At 37.1% G+C, this 10987-nt stretch overlaps 1 protein-coding gene across 2 annotated transcripts; it reads left to right on the top strand.

Moving 5' to 3' along the window:
- The first annotated feature begins 336 nt into the window (after positions 1–336).
- LOC143445883 (potassium/sodium hyperpolarization-activated cyclic nucleotide-gated channel 3-like) lies at positions 337–10316 on the top strand. 2 transcript variants are annotated; one of them, XM_076945261.1, is made up of 17 exons: positions 337–700; positions 2198–2335; positions 2644–2778; positions 2981–3140; positions 3991–4122; positions 4422–4583; positions 5048–5180; positions 5271–5356; positions 5464–5610; positions 5948–6068; positions 6182–6307; positions 8026–8190; positions 8498–8601; positions 8686–8762; positions 8858–8957; positions 9171–9800; positions 10040–10316. In XM_076945261.1, exons 1-16 carry the CDS (start codon positions 636–638, stop codon positions 9786–9788), a joined length of 2469 nt encoding a protein of 822 aa, XP_076801376.1. In that variant the 5' UTR covers positions 337–635; the 3' UTR covers positions 9789–9800; positions 10040–10316. The 2 variants fall into 2 exon arrangements, with proteins under 2 accessions (XP_076801376.1, XP_076801375.1); XM_076945260.1 differs by having other exon boundaries at positions 9171–10316.
- The last annotated feature ends 671 nt before the right edge of the window (positions 10317–10987 follow it).

The raw sequence follows: 10987 nt of genomic DNA, 5'->3' as shown, positions 1-10987 counted from the left end.
AGCTACGTCAGGGGTTGCGCAAGCAAACCCGTGAATGAAACCTCGCTCCACTGAGCCTAATATCGATCAACGAAGCGTTGGTTCTCGTTAGCCCAGCCAAAAACAAGGTCGGGAAGTTCTTGCAGCAGCACGTTTAATTGAAGTCGCCGCTGGCTTCTGACAATCGATCGTGAGCTTTTTCTACTGCACTATACTAAGGTATAGGAAATGTTTCGATTTCCATGCCCGTGTCCTTGCTGTGAGACTCAATTGGCTGTTAAATTAAGTTTGTTTAATTAACCATGTAACATAGAAAACTGCATGAAATAAGACTAAAGACCTTTCAACGCTGCTTTTGACTTTGTTCACTCAAAGGTCATTGTAGGTGAGGGCAATAGCTTTTCTATAATATAGTGCGAATGAAAGCATTAATGAAGGTTTATTAATTAAAAGGTCCATGTAGATTAAGGGGAATTTTTTTCTATGCCTCCAATGAAACCGTATTGCAAATCAAATCGAAGAGGCGTTGCATGAAAATTAGAAGCTTTGTGTAAACTCGTAACAGCTTAGCACGTAGAGCACGTAGAAAGAAGAAATTCGTCAACGAAGTGGAAGTAACTCTATGCAATTTACCTCTGCTGGTCTCAGTCAAGAAAATGATAGGTTGGAAACGAAGGTTTCGTAGCAGGCGAAACAAATCAGCTTTGTACACTCTGGCCTGGTACGTACTGACCGTTATCATCTTGCCGGAAACGTTTGGCTTTTTTCCGGCTTTGTTATTTTTACCGAAGATGTTTTAAAACGCATCGACTCGGTAGCAGAGTGATTAAAATGCCGGGCTCACGATGATGCGAATTCATTTTCAATTTCCAGCTGCTTCACTGTTGTAATGCCTTTGGGCAAGGCATTGAAATTCTTTTAAATTTACGCAAGACAAAAATGAAAAAAAACAACAAAACGAAATATACACAACCGGAAATTGCACACAAATAAGCTTGGTAAATCCGGTTCGAGCGGTGAGAACTCATCGCCGATGTTAAATCGCGTAAAGATTTTCATCGCCTTGAGGGTAAAGATTGTGATGCCATCCATGTACTTTGCATCATGCCTTAGGCCTTAGGAAAAGCTGGAACTTGGCATTAGTACAAATGGAAATGGAAAAATTATAATGGAGTAGTGTCAAATAATACTTGCCAATTTTGATTGCACAATTATCATAAAAATGTGTCCTCTAAGACAGTGCCCACGTAATTGATGTTGTACGATATTTTGTCGGCAAGATCATTTTCTTATAGATATGGATTTTTTTCACTTGTGAAGTTGCCACTGTCTGTGCGTTGCTTATCAAAAATAATGATGCGTTGCACATTTTCTTCAAATGCAATTTTAATGATAAGTCATTAATTTCACCGTTACAATTAATTATTTATTATTTTTTATCAAATGTACACGGGTAGTGATAATATCACACCGAAACGATATTTATAAAATTTTTGTGCTAAACCTTAAAGAGATAAAAATGTCCATCAGGATTCAATTAGAATTTTGAAATTTAGACTGAGAAAGTTAGGTTTAGAGTAATTTAGTTAAAAAGGTCAAGTTAACTTGACAAGAAATCGAAAACAACGCTTTAAACATTCAATATTTTTCCGGTGAAATGGTGACAGCTATCAACCATGATTATATATGTTTGAACGTTTTCAACAATCGAAAATCTCCTGAGGGCTCGTAAAAGTTCCAACATGAAAGAACTCCCAGAGTGGTATAGCTTCATAAGAGATGTTATTTCTGCAATTTACCTCATTAAGCGAGCTTCCACAGTGTGGTATAAGTTGAAGCGTTGTAGGACGAAAAGCAAAGCTTTCGCTTCAAAAGATTTTTGTATATGAGACCGTGTTTTGTTTGATTTTAAAACTTTGTTGATGGCCATTGCTTGAGTTAAAGTTATTACTCATTACCCAAGATAGTCAGTGACCATAAAAGTTTTAATTTTCAAACGCTTCAAGATTGGCATTTCGTTTCGACATTTCATCCATCAGCAGAGGCAGACCAGTTTGACTGATGCTGTGTTTTTTATGAATGTTTTGGTTTGGTTGAAAAATTTTCAAATTAATACTTATATCGTGAATCGTACAGCAAAGCTGAACAGAAGGCAGGTTTTAAAGATTGACTCAGTCTAAATTGTTTTCAAATACTTTCTATTTTTATCGCCCATTAGGTACTCAGGAGCATCAATGTCCTTACCGGTGACAAAGTTTTCGGTGAGAATGTACGGGAGTGAAAAAGCAGTCGAGGAGGAACAGCAAAGGCACGAAAATGCAGGATTTTCCGTCATTCATCCCTATTCAAATTTCAGGTACAGTCTGAACAGAGCTTTGGAGCACTCTGAAAGATTCCCCGTTGGTTGTAAACCTTGGATATGGCAAATAACTTAACCGGAATTTTGGCAGCATTATAACTTGCGCTTAATGAAGACCGCTATAACGTCAAGATTTTAACAAGGAAATAGTCTTCCGAAACAAATCCGATCTGTTTTTCTGCATTGTCTGTCTCTTTACAGTTTACAAGAATGGTGTAGACAAGCACAGCCTTGGTGACGAATGTGGCATGGTTGGAGACGGTATACTTTGCACAAATGACTTAAAATTCTTAATTTTTGTGCAGATTTTATTGGGATTGCATCACCTTGCTTTTGCTGATCACAAGCATGCTCGTCATCCCGGTTGCAATCTCATTCTTTAACGATGAGATGACAACCGATTCTGGATGGATTGCTTTCAATCTCAGTCTTGATGTTTGGTACCAATTCTGTTTTTAACCAAACATTGTTTGCGAAAGTTAAACGAGCAATATTTTTATGGTCATATATTAACAGTAGGGCGTAGGCTATGTGTACATAGATGGAAAGGTTTTAACTAGAAGGCTTGGTTATTTTTAACAACTTCTTTTTTTTGAAACAAGATTTTTTCAGTAAATCGTGATTCTTACCGCTTTTAAACAGGTTTCTTTTCGATATCGTGGCCAACTTTCACACGGGCGTCATAGTCGATTCCGGAGACGGTGACGTCATATTGGATTTAAAAACGATTCGACTCCGATACTTGAGGTCATGGTTCATCATTGATTTGGTTTCAACTATCCCTGTTGATTACCTTCTGCAGGTGATGAATCGGTGGTATTATACAAAGTTGACAGAGGTTAGGTTTTTAGTCTTTTTTGTCTTCATTTGGATGAGACAACGTTCAAAATTGTCTAATATGACACCGTCTTGGTTTTGATACATTAATGTATTTGTTTTTGTTTGTATTTCATTTCGGGATGCGCCGACAAGCCTGCATGTGCAGCATGTATCATTAAACTTTGAACTTACAAACGATTCTGCCCCTGAAGATTAGGAGTTGCTTTATAACGATTTCGCTTTTAAATAAGGTTTCAATTTTCGTCGCCCTCCTACGATAATGGAAAATAAAAATCCTTCTAATCCTATATCGACCGATCTTGAAAACAAAGTACTGCAAGTTTGAATTAAAGTAAAATGCAACGTTGACACTTTTTTTCTTAGCAAGTCAAAATTTTAATTTTTGGCCATTCTTAGTTTTATGATTTTATTTGTTGAAACAATTAGAAGAACAGTATTGGACAAGCAAGTTATTTGTGGAGATTTACCAAAATTTTTATCAATATTTGTTTTTATTTTTAGTTTTGTCCTTTGTTATACCACACGCTAATAAAATAATACATAGAAAGTTTCAAGCCTCAGGTTATCAATTAATGTCTAGTATAGTTTTTGTTTCATTGTTGAATATTTGATACTTAGCTTAGGCCTATATACTGTCGGGACCTGTTTGAAACATTACCCATGCAATCAATACAAGGTTGCATTTTCAGTGACGTTGGTAGTCTCTATAAGTTACAAGAAGTCACGTTCCTTTTTCTGAGGTGTCTGTTGCGCTATCATGACTATTTCATATGATGTCTATTGATTCCTAATACAGCTTGGTCACGTTTCAGGTGACAATCGGAAACTCAGCAAGTGTGAGCGCATCTCGGGCGTTGAAGTTTGTTCGACTTGCCAAGATTGTCAGTCTCCTTCGACTACTTCGCATCTCAAGACTAATCAGATACGTACATCAATGGGAACAAGTAACATGCCAGCAATTAAATTGCGTCCTTAAATTAAACTGTTTTAAAAATTTTAAGTGTTACTTTGCAATGAACGTTTTTACTTCACTTGGAAACCACAAACAGTTCTGCAGGTTTCCAGCATAAAGTTATAACGTTGAGACCTGGCGTCGAGATCAAATATACAAACATCTTCTGTGTGGTCACTGCTTTCCTTAATATGATTTTATTTTTTTAATTTTTATATGTTTTCCTCTTCTTCTTTTAATATGTTCTCCTCTTAGACAAAGTTAACAAAAATTATTTGCTTCTATTTTGAGATTGTCGGAATGCAATACGATCTAGCAGTAGCTGTCGTCAGAATATTTAACCTCGTTTGCCTGATGCTGTTGATCGGTCACTGGAACGGCTGCTTGCAATTTCTGGTACCCATGGTCAATGAATTTCCAAACAATTCTTGGGTCAGGCTCGATGATCTTGTGGTAAGGCAAGATGCGTCTATTTATTTATCTTATGAACGCGCTATATATTTGCTGCATGTTGATAACATATAGCCGGTTCAAAACACATAAGGAAAAAAGCACAGGATACGTGTTGTACTTGTAAAGCGTAGAGTTCCAAAATACAGATGAATAGAGCTAAGTGTTTTCCGAAATCGACAAGTGTCGGTCTAACGGTATTCCTTTCACATGATAGTGCTATGAAGTAGTGAAGATCATTAGATTACGAAGTTATTGATCGTAGCTCATTACGCTACACGGGGCTACCAAAGGCGAATTTTCGGCCGGACTTAATCGATCTTATTTATCAGTCAACTTAGGCAGCTGCAATAATATACCTATAGTCACCTATGTCTACGTTCGATGAAGATAATTAGTGCACTGAGTAAGACGTTTAATTAAGCTGCTGCAATGCCTTGTTCAGTTTTTATTGTTCAATATTTAAGGACAAATCTTGGGGAGAACAATACTCATGGAGCCTGTTCAAGGCAATGTCTCACATGCTGTGTATAGGCTACGGTCGGGAACAACCTCAAAATCTTATGGATCTCTGGATGACTATGATTTCTATGATTTCAGGTCGTTTTCTAAAACAGATTTTTCTGCCCCATAAATCATATTCGTGATTCATTATCTGTCGTCAAGTTAACCGTACACTCACCACTTTAGGCGCTGTATGCTTTGCAATGTTCATCGGCCACGCCACTGCTTTAATTCAATCCATGGATTCGTCCAAACGCCAATACAAAGAAAAAGTAGGGACTACTTTAGAGCTGCTTCTCAAAATTTAAATTGAAAAACACTTTTGTATATATTTGCAAAGAAGTTTCATAGTCTACAGAGCACCTCTATGTGTTTGCAGTACATGCAAGTGAAGGAGTACATGAGATATCGGCGACTTCCCAAATCATTACGAAAGAGAGTGTTTGATTATTACGACCATCGCTTCCAAGGAAAGATGTTTGATGAGGTGGGAATCTTGAGAGAGCTTTCTGCCAATCTTAAAGAGGTATTACATGATTTCTCTGGATTTGATTTCTCTGCACATCCATACGTCATATATTGCTGTAATAAACTGTGCATATTTCTGATTCCTTTTTTTCATAAACCGAAACGTAAAGCAACATTATCTGATTTTAGATGATTATACAATAGTGAAATGAACAAAGCTATTCGTTATGATTAATTACTTATTCATTATGATTTTATGATTTTATTTATTGATTATGATAATTATTAATTATTAATTATTAACTCGCATTTTAATTGAAGTGATTAACAAGTAGACCTATATATCTGACCCTTGTTGGAATAGTTATGATTACTCAATAGTTCATTACGTATAGGACGTTGTCAATCACAATTGCCGCCACTTGGTACATTCTGTGCCCTTCTTCAAAAACACAGACCCTGATTTTGTCACCGAAGTTGTGCAGAAACTTAAATTTGAAGTCTTTCAGCCAGATGGTTCGTGTGTGATTGTTCAACTAGATAATTAGTCCAGTAATTTTGCACCATATCATACATTCCTCATAACTGTGCATGACCATCGTATTAACTATTTATCAATTTTGGTCTAGACGTGATTGTCAAAGAAGGTTCATCGGGAAAAAAGATGTATTTCATCCAGCATGGCGTTGTCGAAATCCGGAAAAGCGGCACTGAAAAACCGATCAAAACACTTTCCGATGGATCTTTTTTCGGAGGTAAGTCAAGATGGAATTCAGCTACTGTTGTTATTAGCCTATAAAACTTAAATTTTTTTACTTCTTCAGGAATATCTTTAGCTTGACAACATTTATTATGTATTTATTTTACTATAGAGTACATAGTTTTGTTGTAATAAGTGTTTTGTTGCCTGTTACCTAAGTTATTCTTGAAAATTTTGCGTAAAGCTTCCAAGGATTTGAAGAGAAAAAACTCGCACAGCTAGATATAAGGTTGAGAATTCGCTTTGTTACTCTGTAGAACAATAGACCAGCTTTACACACTTTGCCCTTCGCGAAACAATTTCTGCACCCCGTGACGTGCGAACAAAAGAGTGTTCAAAATAGGACATGCATTGTCAACGGTTATTAATCACAACAACGTGGTGAGAAAAATGGCTCAAAATTAACAACATGGGCACCTTTCAACATTTTACCAAGTCTTGAACTTATCAAGTCAACTGAAACAAAATAAAAATACCCAAACTAAATACTAAGAAATTCTGTATAACTTGGCGAAACAATGGTTGTTATCAAACAATATGCCTAAATGTTTGCAATGTGTGTGTGGTTCTGTGGGTGCGATGGACCCAGGCCCAGACAAGCTACGTTTTAAAAAGCCTTGGCTGAATTGGGCTTCAAAATGCTACAATCTCATAAGTTTGGAACTGCTGAAATGATTCAGGCAAATGTTTATATTGGTTTATATTAAATCCCTAATAACATTTTTTTATTATTTTCTTGTTTCTTTTATGGAATTATAGTAGGCCTGAACGAGCTTCCATGTCGACTATAGTTATGTTTATGCTTAGTCGTATACATTGCAATAGTTTATTAACAATAAAAAAACAAGTCCAGTGGCCTTCGATTCAAAGTTATCGGCTAACTTTTTATCGTAACTGCCTAACTGGTAAACAGTTAAAGAAAATACAAAGTTTTTCTTTTTCGGATTTCAATAGCTTTTGATATTTTACATCATAAAATGTTTGTTTAAGCAAAACTTTATTTGCTTATTTATCGGGGTTATAGGAGTCCCCGATACCTCTGTTGCGGTTAATCAGTCGATCGATGACGAGAATGAGCCGATTGGAAACCGCTCAAAATCAACGTTTTTGAGTGATTAGGTTGTCCCTTAAAAGCACGCGTAGGGAGGCCGTTTTACTATTTTTAAAGTTTCCTTAATTTTAAACTTCACAATAGTTTTATGTAAAAAGTAAAGCCAACTTACACATCATTAAACATATTGAGCATTTTTTCATTAATCTGATACTTTATCCCGATTATTTTAAAGTGAGGAGCAAGTCTAAAAACAAATTGATCTTAAAAACCACAACATATTGGTGAAGATCCTTTCTCCAGGATACTGTCTGACAACTTTGATTTAAGATCAACTTGTTTTTGGACTTATCCTTCACTTTAAAAGCATCTTGCAAGCCTAGAGAATTGGGAAAATTCTGGTCTACAATATCGCAAGCCATAGTATTTCAGTATTCTACAGTATGTCATTATCTTATACTAAAAGTCTTGTATATACTATATGTGTGCTTAAAGCGAAAAGGCGAGTGACTGAAATATTCCTGTTTTAGTTGTTTTTATTTATAATTATCAACGCCAGAGACTAGCAACGCCGTAATCCCGGCATTGCGATGTCGCATTACGTTTGGTTGAGGTATCTCTATTGCAGTTTTGCCTCACCAATCTATTTTATTTGTTTTAAGAGATTTGCCTTTTAATTAACGATCGCCGGGTTGCGTCAGTGGTGGCTGTTACTTATTGTGCTACGTACTCCCTGCACGTCGACGATTTCAACACGATTCAAGAAGAATTTCCTGTGATGAGAAAAACCCTTGAAAGGGTGGCAGCTGCGCGCTTATTCAGTCTAGGTAAAAAGAATATCCCAGCGTGTGAGATTATCTGCTTTAGTTAATCAATAAACTGCATCAGGCATGCGTTTTGAACTCCGTGTTCTTTAGCTACTTAACCAAGTAACCAGCTATGACAGAGTTCGGAAAATAGAAGATTTGAAAGAGATAAAAAATCATATAAGTTATAAACGTTTTTGTAAATCAGTGTCACTCTGTGTGTAAGAAATAAAATTTCAAATAAAAATTGGCTTCAGCTGTTCGACCAAGAGAATCGAACATAGAGCTTCCAACAAAATATGTTGAACCTTATTAAGTATATTTGCAGGAAAACTTAACACAGCATTGGAGAAAAAGCTCAACGAATCAAAAATTTTATTTTCGGAAACCAACGAACTGGTTGACCAAATCGTGCGTCATGACGACGATGGGGTAACATTATTATTACGCAACATAACTGTTTAAATTTTACGATGATGTAACTATTCCCAAGTTTGACGTAAGTTTTTTCCGCAGAGACCACGACAGAGACGTTCCAAACTGTCAATGCAGAAAGAAAAAAGCGCCGACATCAACGGCGTGTTGAAAACAAGGTTCGTAACGGGTTTTCTTTTCTAATCAACGACCAAAGTTTCATAAACCAACTTGTATAAAAATCAAACGCATTTTTGTTTATGACGCAATGCAGTAAATCGGTCGGATGTGACATGGCAATGTCTTTTGTCCTGACCCCGACCATACATAGAAAATGTTCCTCGTCGCCAAGCAAAGGAACGATCAAGAGATCGGTAAGAACACGATTACATAACAGATGTCTTTCTTAATCAGTCCTGACCAAGCTGTGCTGCTTAGCTCTTCAATTTTTTGACTGAGAGAGCGAGGAGAACCAGTTAAAACCGGTCATCACTTGCAACGCGGAGTCTACATGAACTAGCACAGCGGGCGTTTGGACTTTTGCTTTTGACCTATACGTAGGCTGATGTTATATTTTTGTTTTTTAGTCGGCTAGCGAAACTTCCGTTGGTAGCCGGCCAGGTACTAGTTACCAGTCCGAATCAAGCACACAAAACGACGGTCATGAAGCCAGTCAAGTTGCTGTCAGCAGAGACGAAAGCCGCTACCACCTACGACGAAGTCAGAGGAAACTCGGAGTGACGAAGCAATATTTCAGCGCACCGAAGTTTTTCAGTTCCATGTCCAAACGTCGTAGCTTTGGGCGTAAATCAAATACAAGCACTCACAGCTCGATTAAAATCAAGAAAATCTTGCCCTCTCCCCACTTCAAACACTCTTTATCGACATCAAACGTAGATCCAACAAACAGCAATATTTCTGACCGCGAGAAAGTGCTAGAGAGCAACAAATCCGAATCTTCACACCCTATATCACAGCCTACGAGCGTTGTCGAAATAAACACACAAGAAACGACCTTTGCTACGCATAAGTCCAACATATTACCATCCAGTAAAACCAAACAAACATCGAAAAAAGGGAATAATTGCGCCGAGTCATCAACTAATGGCTTGGCCTTGGCTCATAACCTGGAAGCCAAAGGCTTTGAGAAAACCAAGACTTGTTCAGCGAATACAGATGTAAAAATTGACGTTACGAAGACATAATCGTTCCACAGAGTAAGTACGGCACAATTTTTAATTTCGTTCTTTATATTTGTACAGTTCACTGTGAAAAGAGATTGTTGATGGTATATTGACAATGACGGACATAGACATCGATTAACTGGCTACGAATTTGGAGCTTTAACTATACTAGTATTTAGTTTATTGGCTCAGTTGTTCTTTGAATAAACAGTCGTTCCTAACACTTTACTTCTTGTACTTCTAAAATGAATTTTCAAATGATCAATCAACAGAAACCAGGTGCAATTCATTTCATTGGCCGATATTGAACAAAACTGAAACTGGGCGGTTTGCTTGTGGTTGAACTGGGCTGGAAAAAATGTTTTGTGTTTATTGGACCATTACCGTCTCGCGTTGTTTCATTTATTCCTAGGCGCAATCCACTTGTACTTATAAGCTAATAGCGTTTTCTGCCTATTTCATTGTGTGGCAACGTTTATAGCGTTTTTGTTGTTCTTGTTTGTTGCTGTGTAGGTTACCGATCAATTCTTAATAAAAGCATCACTCAGCACCTAAGGGTTATGTCAGTCCAACTGCACAATCGATTTTTCCCTCGCAGTCTTTCGCGACGGAAAATATTCTCCATATGTTCAACACAGCAAGCATGCCTGTTAAAAAAGGTTTCGATGTAGGTCACAGTAAAATCGGCAATCAGTAATCAAAATAGAATAAAGTAGCAGGCATAACATACTGCGCATTTATGTGTGCTGAATTGCGTGTTAGTTAGATCCGCAGAATGAATTGCTACCCGAGGTGTGTTACGCAATAATTTAGAAAAATGAAATGATGAAGATTAACCCATTTTAATTTGGTTCAAGTGGTACGTCTATGGGTAAGAATACAATAAAACGCGGATATTCAAATTAGAGACAGATGGCCGGATCATTAAGAACAATAGAATTCAGGTCACAGATTTGCCCAACAATTGGAGCAAATAATTAATTCTTGCCGCAGGCTGGGTTCACATAGAGATTTTTCGCCAGCGACTTCTACGCTTGTTTGTCATAACAAAGCGGGAGTGCAGGCGAGCTTTCTAAACAAAAGGGAAATGCACTCAGCAAAAACTGTGTGATTCAGCCAAATCGTCACGTGATAACACCAGTTATTCCAAAAACTCTTTGTCATTTTCGTGCCCATATCTCCATAAATTAGCTTGTCTCAATGACTGAGCTCTCAACTCA

Source organism: Clavelina lepadiformis, chromosome 2 (genome assembly GCF_947623445.1).
Source record: "Clavelina lepadiformis chromosome 2, kaClaLepa1.1, whole genome shotgun sequence".
Classification (NCBI taxonomy): domain Eukaryota; kingdom Metazoa; phylum Chordata; class Ascidiacea; order Aplousobranchia; family Clavelinidae; genus Clavelina; species Clavelina lepadiformis.
Note: the sequence above shows the minus strand (reverse complement) of the source record. Positions and strands in the feature narration are given on the sequence as shown.